The sequence below is a fragment of the Anolis carolinensis genome, chromosome 3 (genome assembly GCF_035594765.1).
Source record: "Anolis carolinensis isolate JA03-04 chromosome 3, rAnoCar3.1.pri, whole genome shotgun sequence".
NCBI classification, from domain to species: Eukaryota; Metazoa; Chordata; class Lepidosauria; order Squamata; family Dactyloidae; genus Anolis; species Anolis carolinensis.
In genome coordinates, this window is record NC_085843.1 from 55456618 (window position 1) to 55474554 (window position 17937).

General features: G+C 43.3%; 1 protein-coding gene across 1 annotated transcript; it reads right to left on the minus strand.

The window, feature by feature from the left end:
• Window positions 1–289: 289 nt before the first annotated feature.
• On the minus strand, window positions 290–16654 carry adprh (ADP-ribosylarginine hydrolase). Its single transcript, XM_062974953.1, has 4 exons — window positions 16538–16654; window positions 9254–9569; window positions 2484–2844; window positions 290–1123 (listed from the first exon to the last, which is right to left on the minus strand). The coding sequence occupies exons 1-4, from the start codon at window positions 16559–16561 to the stop codon at window positions 724–726; spliced, it is 1101 nt and encodes a 366-aa protein (XP_062831023.1). The 5' UTR covers window positions 16562–16654; the 3' UTR covers window positions 290–723.
• Window positions 16655–17937: the final 1283 nt, after the last annotated feature.

Genomic DNA, 17937 nt, shown 5'->3' on the forward strand with positions numbered 1-17937 from the left:
ACCATTACCATCCGGTTAATGTGACCCTTGGTAAAAAGGAGTTTGACCCTGATGGTTTAAGACAATTCAACAAGTTAGCAATCAATAAAACAAAAATAAATGGTTATTGTGAGTCAAAGCCATCAACAAATGGTATTTCCACTCCAACCAGGTTCAAATGCTGCTAACACTCAAGAGATTCCTAACTTTTTTTGTTACATGTTTTGGAGCTGAGAGTCATTCTTGGAAGTTAACATTCTGAAACCACAGTTAAATGTTCTGAGAAATCCTCAGTAGTGGCATCAAGAAGAACCTTTGGATTTCATTTTTATTTTAAGTTACAAATCCTGCATGGGAGAAGCATGTACATATAAACAGCCATTCTCAATGTGACAGAATTCTGCATCCCTGCCTTTAGCTGTTTTTTGCTTAATGTAAGCATTTGCAGACTGAACAAAGTTTACAGAAATGCAAAGTAAAAAAATGAGTGCTAGGATACAGTAGCTGGGATTTATACTGAGCTCAGACACCATTTGTTGCCTGTAAAGGGAAGACTTATCAGTGAGAGTACATCTGAATATAAAACTGTTTTAAGCAGCATAGAAATTTTACCAAAGCTCTCACTTTTTGACAAAACTTCAAGCTGAAGCCCATAAGTTGTTATAGTTTGGGGACGTCAATGTTTGTCTCTAGCAAACTTCAGCACACCACCCACACAATATCAATTAATACCGAAATATCACTTCATTGTTCTGCAATCAAGCTAAGGTGATAGAGTTCTCTAGCTACTTTCTCCAATCGGTTTCGGTATTCAATGTTCTTATAGTTGCTTGCATTGACCCCTTTGTAGCCATACATTGCCCCCCACCAGCAGGCAGCCATGACTGCAGTAGAATCGCTGTCCCCTCCATGGAAAAAGCCCCTAAGTGCTAACTCAGTCCAGTCAGGAGAGCCAAGAAAGGCATCGTAAGCAATCATTGGAGCATCGTGCCCACTGCTGCCTCCCCATCCAGAGTAACTCAAGGACCTATAGAACTCATCCCTCTCTTTCACACCATACATTTCAGGGAAGGAAGGAGGGGACTTTCCATCTGAAATGCCTCTGGTTTCCAGGTACTTGCTCCACTGGTTTTCAAAGTAACTCCTAGAAAACAAAACAAAGAAAATCAAGGTTTCTAAGGTCCTAAATGAGAAACCAACAGACCAAGTAGAGGCAAGAAGCTTTTGTGAACCCATCTAGGACTTTACATTAAAATGGATTGTAATATACACTTAGTGTGAAAAACAGACCTAATTTGAACAAAGGTGGCAATTCCAAGCTCTCAGATATAAGAAATGTTGATATCCTTGGTTAGTATCAACATACATCTACTGACATCAGCAACTGCTCTCTGTTGTAGACCATATTCCTTGGTCCTGGTGTTTGGGAGTAGGAGATATTGTCCACTAACTTCCCCACTATTCAAACAGTACTCTTCACACTCTGTAATTATTCAACTTCATGTCTGTACCTATTCTAATATCGGAGTATCTTCAAAATAAAAATGGGCAGCTTTAAGTGTCCGCAGCCCAATTTCTGCACCACAATTAACCTACAGGTCTCCCCAAATTGTTTTCTGAAAATGGAAAGTGACTGGGAACATTGTTTTTAGATAGCCCTCTCTCCCAAAACATGTACAGGGCAAGACCTTTTGCCTTGTTTTAAAGAATAGAGACTTTTGGAGTCCCACCGAAACAGTGATTCTCTTTTTTTAGATGATCTTGTCCCCTAGTAGATAAAAAGTCCCTCTGTCACCCAGGGCCGGCCCCACTATAGAGGCACCTGACGCCGCCGCCGTCAGGCGGGGGGCGCCGTCAGGCTGGGTGGGAGGCGGGGCACCGCCCTGACGGTGCCCCACCTCCCGCCCAGTGCGCCCTGGCCCGTCTGGCCTTTTCTAGCTGGCCAGACTGCAGCGGAGGTCCCTCCAGGCCGCAATCGCGGCCTGCAGGGACCTCCGCTGCAGTCTGGCCAGCTAGAAAAGGCCAGACGGGGGAGCGGGAGTAGCGCGGGAGGCGGGGCCAACTCTGGCCCCGCCCAGCGTGCCCTGGCCCCGCCTCCCACGCTGCGTGGGAGGCGGGGCCAGGGCACGCTGGGCGGGGGGGCAGAGCTGGCTCCGCCTCCCACGCTACTCCTGCTCGCCCGTCTGGCCTTTTCTAGCTGGCCAGACTGCAGCGGAGGTCCCTCCAGGCCGCGATTGCAGCCTGGAGGGACCTCCGCTGCAGTCTGGCCAGCTAGAAAAGGCCAGACGGGCGAGCGGGAGTAGCGTGGGAGGCGGGGCCAGCTCTGCCCCCCCGCCCAGCGTGCCCTGGCCCCGCCTCCCACGCAGCGTGGGAGGCGGGGCCAGGGCACGCTGGGCGGGGCCAGGGCGCGGGAGGCAGGGCCGGGGGCGGGGGCGCTTTTCAGCACCCCCGCTTCACATTCAAAAATATCTCCAGCCGGCCCTGCTGTCACTGCAAATGCTCACCAATGCTTCAGGTTCTCCTCCACAAAGGAATCTGACTTCTGGATATAGGCTTTCGCTTTTGGCAATATGTCCATCAGCCCTCTCCCCCACTCATGGGCTGGCTTGCGATTTACAGCGTAAGATGTGAAGAGAGCAGCTGCCAGTGATCCGAGGTATCCAGTCGGGTGGTGGTGAGTCATTCGACCACTTTCTATACTGACTGCAATCAAGGTTTCCAGCTGTTCTGGGTGACGAAACCTCAGCCCAATGCACATGGAGCGCATAGCTGCTCCACATCCTCCTCCTTGTTTGCTAAAGTTAGCTATCCAACTAGACGGGTTATCCGGATCCAGATTCTGTGCATATGCCATGCAGGTACCTCCTATAATAAGTGAAAGAGGCTTAAATTGTTGCTGACATTTTCTCAATAGCATGTTTATCACAGTCATAACCAGTTTTCCACTGACAAAATAATTCTGTCTTATCATTTTCCAAACTCCCTTTTTCTTGACAACCAGTGACCAAATAAAACTTTTAGAACTTTCTTGTATTCTATTATCGTAACTAGCAAAACCTTTAAAATATATCAAGAAATAGCAATAAACACACATACTTTGAACATAATGCAACAAAAGTCTCCAGTCAACATGTATAAAATGTATTAAATACCGTAGTTGTCCCAAACATCCTAGAAATGAAGTTGGTTTTATTTATAGTGAAGGCCCCCAAGGAAGTTCTAGATGCCTTGGTGCCAACATGGAAATGTTCATGATATAAATAATCTCTTGCCATACTGCATAAGGTGAGGGAAACTGGAGTAAAACCTCTGAAGTACATTTCAATGAATGGGTGAGCAGTGTGACAGGAGGTACCTGCCATTGATGCAAGTACTTTGGATCACAAATATTGTGGAGTATTCCCCAGCTGTTCTTGCGGGACCAATCTGAATAGTGGGTGACATGTTTTACATTCTCTGAGCACAAGCACGTAAACCACAGGCACATGGCCTATTTTAAGTATGAGAATTCAATTGCCCTTTATACTTTCCAGACAATTCATGTGCATGCCATTGCAAACCCATCACACATTCTCTTTTTAATGGAATGGGCAGATTCAGGGAAAATAATTCTACACTCCTAACTATCTCAATTTATTTGGTTCTAAGACCTGGGTGCCCTGCTGTTGTTGGATTTCAGCTCCTAGAAATCCCATTCGGCATGGCGAATGATTGAGGAATCTGGGAATTCATTGATGAAACCATAAGGAAACAATAAGATGGAAATTGCTTAACTAAATGGCCCTCTAAACATATGACTCCAAGTATTTGGGGGGCGGGCTATGCGGGAAGACTACTGTGTTTGAAGGTTCCTCTGGGCTAGGGCTTCCTTGAGAAATCTCACTGGCTACCTTTGGAAAATGAAGGCATGACAAGATGTGTCCCTACTCGGGGCCAAAACATCTCCATGGTTTCCATAAATTCCATCATCACATGCCCATCTTTAAAGTGGCCATAGCACATGCAGTGTTTCTATGCATTGTTGGCTTATTGACCCTTTCAATAAAGGTAGTCACAATGCACCAAGAGAGAGCTGTTGCGGTATGTAAATGTTTGAAAGTATTCATTGGAAGAACACTATAATACGTTAGCTGTGCTCTATAGGATTTTCCAGATTCATTTATGTATCCTGTTTCACAGGCCTAATCTGCATAAAAAAGTGAAAATAGTTGCCATAATAAATTCTGATGTGTATATTTTCAGGAAGATCTGTAGCTCAAGCTATCAGATGTGCAAAAAGGTTCAATTTCTGCCTTTCTCCAGTGAGGTAGGGAAAGACTCCATTGTGGAATTCTGGAGAATTGTCACCTATTAATACAGACAAGTCTTCCCTCACCCGATTCCTTCCAAATACAATTAACTACACAAGTATGTATCAGTTGAGTATGCCTCCAGTAATGAATTTTTTTTTTAAAGAAAATGAGGGTTTCTGTGCCTCCCCATCATCCATCTCTTTTCCTCCCCATCCTCTATGTGTCCCTGCTTACAACAGGCAAGGTAAACTTCAGCTACCTCTAGAATCCCTTACTAAGCATGTATTAACTGCACAAGAAGGGGAGAGCCAATGAGCCTGGATCACCAGATATCACTAGCATGTTAAAAATAGGTCAAGATGTATAATCACTAAAATGGAAATGAGAAAAATAAAATCGATGTGGAAAAATGTAATCTCTAGGCACATTTTGGAACAAGGACTTGCATGATCTCTAGAAAAGTTTTTCCTTACATAAGCAAACCTTAACTCACCTGCTTGATTTTTTTTTAATTTCACATGTGCATATTTTAGCTTGGAATAAAAAGTATCCTGAAACATGTTGAACAGGGCTTTTTGTGGTGTAGGAACCAATCCCTATTCTTTTCTATGTTATTTCTGGCTCTGGTACCACATTTTCTGTTAAAGTAATAATGCCCTTGAACACATTTACTTCATTAAGTATAACTTCCACCACCTCCAGTCTGTTTACAGATGACAGGATTTACAGTCCACAACATCTGAAGTTTATTACACTGGGAAGGGAGCACTGAGACCGCTCAATGGCTTTACCTGGTAACCTCTAATGTTCCAAATTTAGAAAGCCTCCCAGATGGATATGCAGAGTGAAACTCCAGGTCCTAACATCCCTAAGCCATCTGGATGTTATGCTCATCACAACAGCACAACCAATGGATTCATACATTCTGGCTAGATTACTTAATGCGATAAGGTTTGAATGGCTATCAAAGGAATGCACAAAATCCATCTACTTTCTAGGGCACTACATTTGCTCCTGTTTCTGTTTCAAGATATACCACCACCAGTAAAGAGCACTGATTCCCAGAGTACCCAAATACAGACATGCATAAACACAAAGTACACTATACCCAAACAACAACTGCAAGTCTGTTTCTTCTTCTTGAAAAAATAGACACTTGAGAAAAGTATAATACATGCTAAAGCAGCATCATAATGCCATATGTTCGTTCAACAATCTGAATTCAAGTGAGACCTAGTTCCATGGAATTAACAACTACTGCACTGAAACTGGAAAGGGGGATTCCCAACTTTACACACATTATAACCTCAGCCTTAACCATCAAACTCCAATATGTCACATTTTCCACTCGACACCTGATTGCAGTTTCTCTGAAACAACTTTCTTTCTAAAACTAAAACTTTTTCTCAGCTGACAACAGTGGTGTTCATATGCTGTCTTTTCTAACCCCTATCTCCACACTTCAGTGAAAACTCCAAGAAAGGGGTAGCATAACAGGAAGTGTAAGTACATTCATCAGGGCCCTTTCTGCACTGGAGTCCATTAGCACAGTTCAGGTATTACTGACCTGCATGTGCTGGAAAAAGCAGTTAATGCACATCTACTCGAGTGTATTGTATTCACAAATTTTAAAATTACTATTAGGAATTACGAAGGACGTTATATTAGGCAAGTTTTGGTTTGATCTACCATAGTGCCCTTTTGTTTTCCAAGAAACAGCAGGGAAAAGTATTTGAGAGGGTATTTCAGAAAACAGAGATAAGATGTATACATTCTAATATAGCTTGTTGTATCATTTTTTAATCCATAGCTTCCTTGTTGCACTGAAGTGCCAATACAGTGTTATTTACTGTGTGCCAAAGGAACAGATTCACCCACAAGTGAGATTCTTCTTCTTCTGTCCCCATATTTTGTGGAAGTATTAAGAGATCCTCATTCTTCTAAATGGCAAAATGACTGCCAAAGCAGGGACATGTCATTTGATTTTAAAGGTGTTCTGAGAGTTTGGGGTGGTGGTGAAGGGATAATCTTATGCCTTGTCCTGAAAGGGAAATCCCCCTCATTTCAGAATTTAGAGTTTGCAAAACAGCCCAATACGGCATACAGCTTTCACTGTTAAGGTATAGGTAAAGATTTCCCCTGACGTTAAGTCCAGTCATATCTGACTCTGGGGGTTGGTGCTCATCCCCATTTCTAAGCCGAAGAGCTGGTGTTGTCCATAGACACCTCCAAGGTCATGTGGCTAGCATGACTGCATGGAGCGCCGTTACTTTCCCGCCAGAGCGATACCTATTGATCTACTCACATTGGCATGCTTTCAAACTGCTAGGTTGGCAGAAGCTTGGAGCAACAGCAGGCGCTCACTCCGCTCCCGGGATTTGAACCTGGGACCTTTCGGTCTGCAAGTTCAGCAGCTCAGTGCTTTAACACACTTCGCCACCGGGGCTCCTTTTCACTGTTAAACAGCATGTAATAAGTACACCTGTGAAAACCCTTAAGGCAGTTGTGTGTCAGTACAATCAGAAAGATTTCAAGGAGGGATTAGATGTTAGTGTTAGAGCATATGCTTCCAATGCAGATTATTCAAAGGTCCAAAGGATTAATAGAAAGGGTTTCCAAGGAGAGATGGGAAATACCCCTTTCAAAAAAAAACCCTTTAAAAACCCATAAATGTCACCAATGGTCTAGGCATATTTACCATTTTAAAGCATGTTCCTTCCCAAATGTTGCAAAAAGTTTTGTTTCTTTAAGATGCCTAACAGTATGACTATACCATAGGGGAAGGACAAAAAAGGTAAAAACAAAGAGCAGCTGTTGCAGTAGCAGTAGGTCTAAGAGTTACTTCTGGAAGGTTAATATTCCCAGAAGATACAAGTCTAAATGGCCAGTCTTTGAAATGATAGGTATTGATGGAATAAGGGAATACTCTGCTTTAGCAACAAGGTCATCAGAATACCCCATGATATCCAAGTGAGCAGAGGTGACAAGTCCACAGGCAACCAGTAACTGTGAAAACACAACCATGGCTTGGTGATACAGCTGTTATTGGTTCAACTGGAATCATGGAATGCTCGATGGATTGAATCCAAATTTATTGACACTTGGAAGAGACCCGCTGAAATCAATGAGATTTCATTTAGTCCTGACTAACCTAAGCCCTTTTTATCTCAATGGGTCTATTTCAAGCCTAAGTAAAAGTGGAAGCAGCCCACTGTTTGCAAGACAGACCACTAAACCAAATGCAATGAGCATTTATCTTCTTCACACACCACAATATTCATTTGCAGAATGTATGGCACAACTTTACAACAAACATATTTTTGAATTAATACCTGTATCAAATGGCATTTTTAGCTGCTTATCATCTTTGGCACACCTGGCACTTACATTTTTGCAAAGCTTAACAGTCACAGATCTCTAGAAAAAACACACCCATAATCAATTCATCCTTTTTTCCAGATTTTCCATTTCAGACACTAAAGATTTCTCCAGTCATACGTATAATCACAAGGAGGAAATAGGAAAAGAAAGCACAGGAAAATGCATTCCTATCTTAATTTAAAGGGATACTCAGTCTTGGGATAAAGTAAAATAAAACCTTCAGGCTCCCCTGCTCTGAGCCAAGAATAAATTACTGTGAAATGAGAAATACAGACATGGACATCCTTCTCTAAATCAAAAGGTGGGTAAAGTGTGGCCCTCCAGAGGAATTCTATCATCCCTGACCAAAGGGAACTACTGCCTATACGGAGTAGGGCTGAGAAGAACTGGAGTCCAAACTTGTAATGGGAAAAGATCTCTTTGAGAGAGATATACAAGTCTTGTTCCATCAAAAAGATGGCCAAACAGAGGGGCCTAAAGAATTGGGCATACGTGTTCTCGAAGGCTTTCATGACCAGATTCACTGGGTTGCTGTAAGTTTTCCAGGCTGTATGGCCATGTTCCAGAAGCATTCTCTCCTAACATTTCACCCAAATCTATGGCAGGCATCCTCAGAGGTTGTGAGGTTTGTTGGAAACTAGGCAAGTGGGGTTTATATATCTGTTGAATGTCCAGGGTGGGAGAAAGAACTCTTGTCTGTTTCCGGCAAGTGTGAACGTTCCCCTATGCAGGAAGCAACCAAGCTTCGAACTATTCAATGCTAATCAAAGTGGACAATTGCTACATTCACACATCTTGTCTAGTTTCCAACAAACCTCATAGCCTCTGAGGGTGCCTGCCACAAATGTGGGTGAAACGTCAGGAGAGAATGCTTCTGGAACATGGCCATACAGCCCGGAAAACTCACAGAAACCCAGAATAAGGCATACATTCTGTATGGACTTATTGAAGGGGTGGTGAGTCTGTTTGACTGGATAGGAATAAGATTAAATAAGACCAGTCTTATACATAGTATTGTTATTTGAGAAGGCTGATAAGCCAGATGTTTCCTCCACTTAGGAAAAACTTTGGGGAAAAGGTAGTTTTCTACCAAAGGCTGTTACAGAGGGAACAGAAGCTGCCAAATGAATCAGAAGACAGAAAAGATTCTGCACATTGCCTGCTGCCTAGATAAGTGATAAGATGAATCAGAGTGGTAAGTTTGAATGCACGCATGGGAGGGTCTATTTATTAGCATAGGTCTACCCCACTCTGTATGAAAAGAATTCAGTGGTTCCAACTACCATAAGCCCCGATGACCACAGACACTAGGGAAGGATGATGGCATCTGCAGTCCAAGAGAAACATTTGCAGGTCCATAGGTTGCCCACCCATGATTTGTTGAGGTGTAACTGGGGGGAAAGCACTTAGTAAAGGTTTCAAGTTAAGAGTGATATCGAACTTGACCACAGCAGACATTGATCACACATGCAAATAGAGTATTTATGGGATTAAGAACTGAGAGGCTTCTGAAAAAAGTCACTGATAATTATGGCTCCAGTATACTAGAAGTTACAATCCAAAAAAGCTAATTTTGCCCAGCACAGTGTTAAAGAGATTACCTGGAGATCGTCCACACATGTCATCCATGCAGTCTCTGTAGTTTGTTGCAATGAGTTTATACAGGTAGGTTAGATCCGGGTCATTTCCAGCTTCTGACAAAGCTTCTGCAGTAGCCAAATGCATGACAGTATCATCACTGACTTTCCAATTGGCCACGTCAAGTTTGCTCACGCCACCCAGTTTGGCCACCTCATTGTGAATCTTCTCACCATCCCGTTGGAACTCCCATTTGCTATTGCAAAAGCCCATCGCATCTCCAGCTGCACTCAGCACCATCGCTGCCATGTAGTTCTCTAGCAAACCTGAACACATGATCTGAACCGTCACAAGAAAAATAGATTCAATTCAGAAAAGCATCTAATTAAAAGCAGGTTGCAATTGTAGCATGGTGGAATTGATGCTGTTGCATTTCAATTTACAATAGACACTCAGTTAACAGGAACTCAAATAACCAGAACTCTAAAGCAAGAGGCAAAATGGAAGAAATAATATATTTAAATTTTAAAAAACAGTTTTATAATACAAAAAAACAATATGACTGTGCTACATTCGGTTATGTTTATCTCCATTGGTCTTCATTTGCTTTCAGTTACCGTATTTCAATATTAATATCAAGTCAATACAGAGTTTTTGATCGTATACCATGGTATAGTATAGCTTATTTTTAAAAGTAACTCCCAAACAACCAGACACTACACTTATGCAGCAGATTAACTTTATTTTCCAAATTATTTGAAGTGTTCATGTTGGAAATAGTAACCTCCCAAGCCTTTCACTACTTGTTTATATATATATATATATATATATATATATATATATATATATATATATATTTGCTAACCTATATTCTATGTATATGTTGATTTGCCAGTTTGACTGTACCTCTTTGGTGAGTGAAGGGTTATAGACATGTGATTGTACTGTGTATATTCAGACTCAGGACTCCATTTTGTATTCAGTTTGCACCACACCTCAATGGAGGTGGATGCACATCTGCTTTACATCTCAGTGGGGGTGGATGCATGTTTGCATTAGACCTCAGTAGAGGTGGATGCATGTTGCTGTTTGAACTTTAACAGAGAAGTATGTGTGATTGCAACTCGGTGGAGGTGGATGTATGTTTGAATCAGACCTCAGTGGAGGTAGATGCATGTTGCTGCTTTAGACCTCAGTGGGCGTGGATGCAAGTGTCACTTTTGGACTTCAGTAAGTACAACTATACATAAAGACTATGAACAATTAAGAATGATACCCTGTGTACTCAACAAACAGAGAACTACATCCTCCTACCTATAACTGAACTTTAATAAGAAATGTGCCTGTATGGTGAATTAATACAAGATGTTTATGAGTAAACAGGATATATTATTTTTTAAAGAAGATTTTGTGTTTTTTTAATCTCTGGGAACATATTTATACTACGAGTTTTCAAGGGATTGTATATCTTTTGGACAACTGCAATTTCAACTTCAAAGAAACAACCATCCTCTGCTAACCAAATACATTTTTGTAGTGGCATGTCTTTATCCTTGGCAGTTTAAAGACATGGTTCTTCAGTTTAACAGCTGAGTTACCTGTGTGCCTTTACATGAATGCTTATGAATATCACTTGTTCAAAGGGTTGACTTCTAACAAGGTCATACGTTTCTTGACTAGTGGTTTTCAAAAGGTGGTCTTCACATGTTCATTTGCCAAATGGATTTGACATCATTTTTCCTTTTCAATATGGTTACAATTGCCATTTATTTCCAAAGGGATGTGTGCCCAGATACTGGGTGCAATTATTTCCAATAGTTCATATTCCATTTATATATCATTTGTCTAGAAATTAACATCAAATCTCATTTTAAGGCACTTTTTTAATACAGTGCTTTTCAATTATACAGTAAAACACCATTTTGTTACCCCACTCTATTTGTTTATATAGCTTTTGTGTATTTCATATGTCAATGATGTATTCCAGTATTTTTCCCCTTTTGTAACTCTATTATTGCTCATTTAATAAATGACAGTAGAAACATGTACTTACAAGTAGGGGGGAAAGGCTGTGGTTTTCTTTAAGGCAATATTTGCTTACAGTGGTGTTCTAGAACCAATCCTGCTATTTTAGTGAGATGTGCCTTTATATGCTAGTAAACATGCAATGCATCTTTGGTAATCTGTACTATTTAATTATTTTTTAAACTTTTCTATTGCACTTTTTAAACTTAACTAAAGTGTGGGATTGTTAACCACCTTGAGTCTCCATCGGGAGAACATAAATAAAGATCATCATCATCATCATCTGCCACGCATCTTGTGATGATGGCCATCACATTGTAAGCAGACTAATTTATTATCATGGTTAGCTATTACACATGTGCACAGCAACCAAGTCTCTACGGATTACATAACGTGCATAAATTGATCTAAAATTGGGTGGCCACAGCTATTTTTTTTAAAGGTGGGGGCATCAAGATTACATAGCTTCCTACAGAGCTGTGCTGCTGACTTCAGTGAGGCTTTTCCTGGACTACTTTGGAATACAAGGTCTTGACTTGGCCAGTGTTGCAATGGTGGGCAGGCTGGTTTACCCAGTTAGCTGATGGACTAAAAATGGTTAATGACGTGTCTGGCATGTATGTGTCAGGAGTTCATGCAATATACATATATGAGTAATGTCCCTGATGGGCATCCCATTTCCGTTTCTATTCCGAGCAGGAACATATCCCTTCCAGCTGGCCCCATTCATTCCTGGAGTGTGGGAGTCTGGACAACTCCCAAAGCATAACAGGGAGCTGTTTTTCTTATGAGTAGGCTGAAGATTAAAAGAAACAGTTGCCTCTTTGCTTGGGACTCTGTCCTTGTGGATTAAAAAAGATGGATTCCCACTTCACCCAACTTCAACTCCCATTAAAAAATCAGATCCCAGTGCTGGTTCCCTGGTTGCCGAGTATTTCTAAAGGCTGTTCCTCAATTGGTAAGTGCAATAGACTCATATATAGGCACCAGATTCTATCTGATCTTGGAAGCTAAACAAGGGACAGCATGTTCCCAAGTAGCATTAAGCCATGGCAGCTAAAATGATGTCAAACTGTATTAATTCTGCAGTGTAGATGCAACCTAAGAGGTTTCCAAACTTTGTTCCTCCCAGTGTTTTTGACTTCCACTCCCAGAAGCTCCAGCCAGCTTGACTGAAATTCTAGACACCTAAGTCCAAAAGTTACGAAAGCATAAAGGCTTGGCACCACCGGGAATGCACAGGTGCATCTACACTGTAGAATGAATGTAGTCAGACACCACTTTAATTGCCATAGGTCAATGCTATGGAATCATGGGAGTTGTAGTTTGGTGAGACACCAATATTTTTGGCTAAGAAAGCAAAAGGCCTCGCAAAACTAAAACTTACATGATTCCATAGCATGAAGCCATGGCAATTAAAGTGATGTCTTAAGTACATTCATTCTGCAGTGTAGTAGAGAATAGTTGGCTTGCTCTCAATGATACCTGTAAAACTACTTGGATCAAAACAAATGGAGATCTTGTCTAGGACTTGTTGAGATATTGGAATTACTAGGCAGTTAGAGCCAGGAGTTCATGCAACACAGATTCATTCTCATCACAATCATGGGCCGTTATTTCATAACGGTACAAAAATTCTTTCGTAAAATGTTGTAATTACTATTCCACTTCTGTTATTTCACGGTGCGCCCAAGCGGTTGCTCTTTCCTTAAGTATGCTGCGAAAATATGAAAAACAGGACTGGCTCATCTGTTAGATGAAGCAAAAGACTCGAACGCAGGATGTGGCCTTGCAAAATTAAGAGCTGCTGGATACCTCTAAAATGTATGAAGTTTGGAGCCACTTTGACTGCCATGGCTCAATGTTAGGGTATCGGTGGAATTGTACTTTAGTGAGGAGTCAGCACTCGTTGGCAGAAAAGGCTAAATATCATGAACAACTATTAACGCCCATGATTCCATAGCATTAAGCCATGACAGATAAATCGTGTGAAACTCTATTCATTCTACAGTGTAGATGCACTTCAGAAATCAGGATTCAAATGCCTCTCAGCCATGGAAACCAACTAAAGGTGCATATACGAAAAGGTAAAGGTTTTCCCCTGACATTGTCTAGTCGTCTCCGACTCTACAGGGTTGGTGCTCATCTCCATTTCCAAGCCAAAGAGCCAGCATTGTCTGTAGACACCTCCAAGGTCATGTGGCTGGCATGACTGCATGAGCACTATTACCTTCCCGCCAGAGCGGTACCTATTGATCTACTTACATTTGCATGTTTTTGAACTGCTAGGTTGGCAGAAGATGGGGCTAACAGCAGGAGTTCACCCCGCTCCCTGAATTCGAACCACCAACCTTTCAGTTAGCAAGTTCAGCAGCTCAGCTGCACTACCAGGGGCTCCAAGGGTGCATCTACTACACTGTAAAATCAATGCAGTTTGAAATGACTTCGTATGCCATGGTTCAATGCTATGGAATGATGGAAGTTGTATCTGCACATGACTCATCAAACTAAGGCCTCATCAAACTACAACTCCCATGATCCCACAGCATTGAACAATGGCAGATAAAGGTAGTGTCAAACTGCATTAATTCTACAATGTAGATCAGTGTTTCTCAACCTGGGGGTCGACCCAGATCCATCATTATTTGAGTCCACAGTGCTTTCCGGGTGTAGGTGAACTACAACTTCAAATGCAAGATCAATGCCCACCAAAGCCTTCCAGCATTTTCTGTTGCAGAATTCTCACAATCTCGTAGGATATAGGGCAGTGTAGATTCAGCCTGTTTCTGAAACCTTGCTTTGAACAGGATTATATGATGAGCACTTCATGAACCAACCTGGACATAGCATATTATTTGAAAGCACAGAAATGCTGGACCACTCTAACAACCACCATGTCAGACGACACAGAGAGCCACTGAAATCTACAAGTATGTAGACAATTTCAACAGAAAGGAAGAAACCATGGAAATGAACAAAATCTGGCTACCAGTATTAAAAAAAACTCTAAAATTGGGACAATAAATAAAGGACATCACCTCAGAAGACAGGGGAAATTCCAGACAAGAAACAATCAGGGCCAGCTAACATCTCCCAATGAAGAATTCCCCCAGGCAGGAAGCAGCCAGGCCTAGAAGCAGAAAAGACTATTCCAAGGGTACCCAAACTAAGGCCTGTGGGCTGGATGAGGCCCTCCAAGGTAATTTACCTAGCCACCCGCCCTCTGTTTTTGACTTAGCCTCGGCCAAAGTCTGAAATGATTTGAAAGCACGCAACAACAACAATCCTAATTAACTGGACTGTCTCGCTGGCCAGAAGCAGGACCATACTTCCCATTGAAATCCCGATAGGTTTATGTTGGTTGAAATTGTTTCTATTTTTAAATATTGCAATGTTCTTTCATTGTTGTTGGGGTTTTTTTTTGCAATACAAATAAGACATGTGCAGTGTGCAGGCATGTAGCCCCCGGGGGGGGGGGGGGAGGGCCTTGAGGGGCTCCAGCCCCCCCCCCCCCGAAATTCTCAGGATGATCCGCGAGAAGGCCTTACATTTATTATTTAAACTTATGTTTATTCATATCATGATCTGATCACCATGCTCAGTATATCCCATATGCATGGGGGTATTGGGATAACAATACAAAAGGTTTGTTAGGGTAGATCCTCTCTCACTCAGATTCAGTCCACTCACACACCCCGAACCAAAATCCCACCCCCCAAAAAAATCAAAATCCTGGCTACGGGCCTGGCAGTGTTTTTAATTCTGTTGGAGATAGCAACCGTGTCTATTTTATAATGTGTCAATTTATTTCCTGAATTGTATGTCTTTTTGGTTTGCAGTTTCTTATCTCTATATACTTAAAGCAGTGGGAGGGGCTGCAGACCATGTGACTGATTCAGTGATGGCTAATGTTCAATTTTAAAAGGATGACAGTTAGAAGTCAGTTGAGCCTTGAGTCAGCTAGAAGTCAGTTGAGGCCTGAGTCTATTAGAGTGCAGATGCAAGTGTAAAAGGTAAAGGTAAAGGTTTCCCCTGACGTTAAGTCCAGTTGTGTCCGACTTTCGGGGTTGGTCTAAGCCGAAGAGCCGGCGTTGTCCGTAGACACCTCCAAGGTCATGTGGCCAGCATGACTTCATGGAATGCCGTTACCTTCCCGCTGGAGTGGTACCTATTGATCTACTCACATTTGCATGTTTTCGAACTGCTAGGTTGGCAGAAGCTGGAGCTAACAGCGGGCGCTCACTCCGCTCCCCGGGTTTGAACTTGGGACCTTTCGGTCTGCAAGTTCAGCAGCTCAGCGCTTTAACACACTGAGCCACCGGAGGCTCGATGTGAGTGTAGGAAGTTAGAAAACTGTCCAGGCTTGTGTTTCTTTGGAAGTAGACTGTTATTAAAGCGAGCTGTACAAAGCAACATACAAAGCAGTGTTCGTGTGTTTTTTGTTTTTGTTTTTTCCAAATGATAATTTGGCCCCTCAACAGTCTGAAGGATTGTGGGCCAGCCCTCTGCTTAAAATGTTTGAGCTATTCAATGCTAATCAAGGTGGCTAATGGCAACATTCGCACTTGCCTATTTGTATTTGTTGCCTATGTTTTGTTTTAAGTTGTTTGGGCTTCTGCCCCATGTAAGCTGCCCCGAGTCCCCACAGGGAGATGGTGGCGGGGTATAAATAAAGTTTTATTTTTATTATTATTATTATTATTGCCTCCAACAGACAAGAGTTCTTTCTCCCACCCTGGACATTATTCCACAGATACATCAAGTTTCCAACAGACCTCACAACCTCTGAAGATGCCTGCCACAGATGTGGGCAAAACGTCAGGAAAGAATGCTTCTGGAACATGGCCATACAACCCGGAAAGCTCACGGCAACCCAGAGATTCTATGAGTCTACGCTACTATACAATACAGTGCAAAGCAGATCGGAAACTGGATTATATTGCAGTGTGGATACACATACCCACTCTGAACGTGAAGTCTGGTAAAGAAAACCCAGCAGGAGCAGCAAGTGTAGCCTTGGGGCTCTGCTGTGATGTTGGGCCTCCTCCCGCAGCCCGATAAAAGCAGAAATCTGTGGGAAGGGAGCCAGGGGCGGAGGGGAAGGGGCCGAGAGCCAAGGCTACTTGCCCTTTCCGCCGAGAAGCCAGCCAGGCCGAAACGCCGCAGGAAGGAAAGCCCCTCGGAGTGGGAAGGAAAGCGAAAGAGGAAGCTCGCCCGAACGAAAGGGGAGGAGGAAGAGGAGGAGTCCGGACAGGATCCAAACCCAGCACTTACGGACTTACCGCTCTGGAGGAGACCAGCCCCATGGCGAGTCTCTAGCCGGGGAGAAGATGGGTCTGCTTCAGCTCCTTCTGCGGAGAAATGCCCGACATGCGGGCTGTGGGGCAACTCCCTTGACACACCTGTTTCCTTGGCCTCTTCTCTCCCGCAGAGCTAAGGCCCCATCTCCACTCCCGTCTCATGCACTGAACTTCATTAGATGAGCCTAGACTGCCCTATCATGTCACTCAAGGCAGTTCAGATGAATTCTAAGGCACAAGGAGCCCATGGCCCCTTCGACACAGCGGTATACAATCCAGGTTCTCTGCTTTCCACTGGAGTATCTGACAGTGTAGACTCATTCGAAGCAGCTCATGTGGATTATCTGCCTTGATATTCTGGATCATAAGGCATGTAGGAGGGCTTTAACTAAAGCTGGGTCTATCTATGCCAAGCATGGGCAAACTTCGTCCCTCCAGGAGTTTTGGACTACAACTCCCACAATTCCTAACAGCTGGTAGACTTGGCCATGGTGGTTCACGCCTTAGTTACCTCTAGATTGGATTATTGCAATGCGCTCTATGTGGGGCTGCCTTTGAAGACGGCCCGGAAACTTCAATTAGTTCAACGCTCGGCAGCCTTGGTTCTAACGGGAGCCCAATACAGGGAGCGGTCAACCCTCCTGTTTAAGGAGCTTCACTGGCTACCGTTCATTTTCCGAACCCAATTCAAAGTGCTGGTAATTACCTATAAAGCTCGGAACAGTTTGGGGCCCATCTACCTTCAGAATTGTCTCTCCCCCTATGAACCTGTACGGTCTCTTCGGTCATCGGGGAAGACCCTCCTCTCGCTTCCGCCAGCATCACAAGTGTGGTTGGTGGGGACGAGAGAGAGGGCCTTCTCTGTAGTGAGAAGATGGTGACAAGGCAACAGCGACCCCGTTAACATAAGCGGGGATAAATCACAATCTGCAGGAATCCTTGGCTTGCAGCCTTCATCCTGCTGCAAATTGGACAAGAAAATCTTCCTGATCTGTCAGGGCACCTGACAAATTGAAAAAGACCAGAAGCCGTGCTGTAAAACTTTACTATCACTGTGGATGAAGCCGAGCTGCGGCCTTTCTGTTGAGCTACGCCGCCCCTTTGCTCACTCCCCCTCGCCAATCTGGAGGGAGTTCATTCCGGCTTGGACTAATCCATCGGGCCCTCTTTTATCATCTAGGAGGGGGCCGAAGAGCTGCTGTTGCCACTGTCTCTCTCCCTGACCAACGCGGGAGAGAACGAAAGGTGCGTCCCCAGCGGTGACCCATTGTGCCAGGTTTCGCCACCAGCTGGCCTTTCTCCCTTGCAAGTGGGTGAGAAAAGGAGCTATTCCATCGCCCCCCCCCCCTTTCTTTACCACCTTGGGAAGCGGGGCGAAGAGC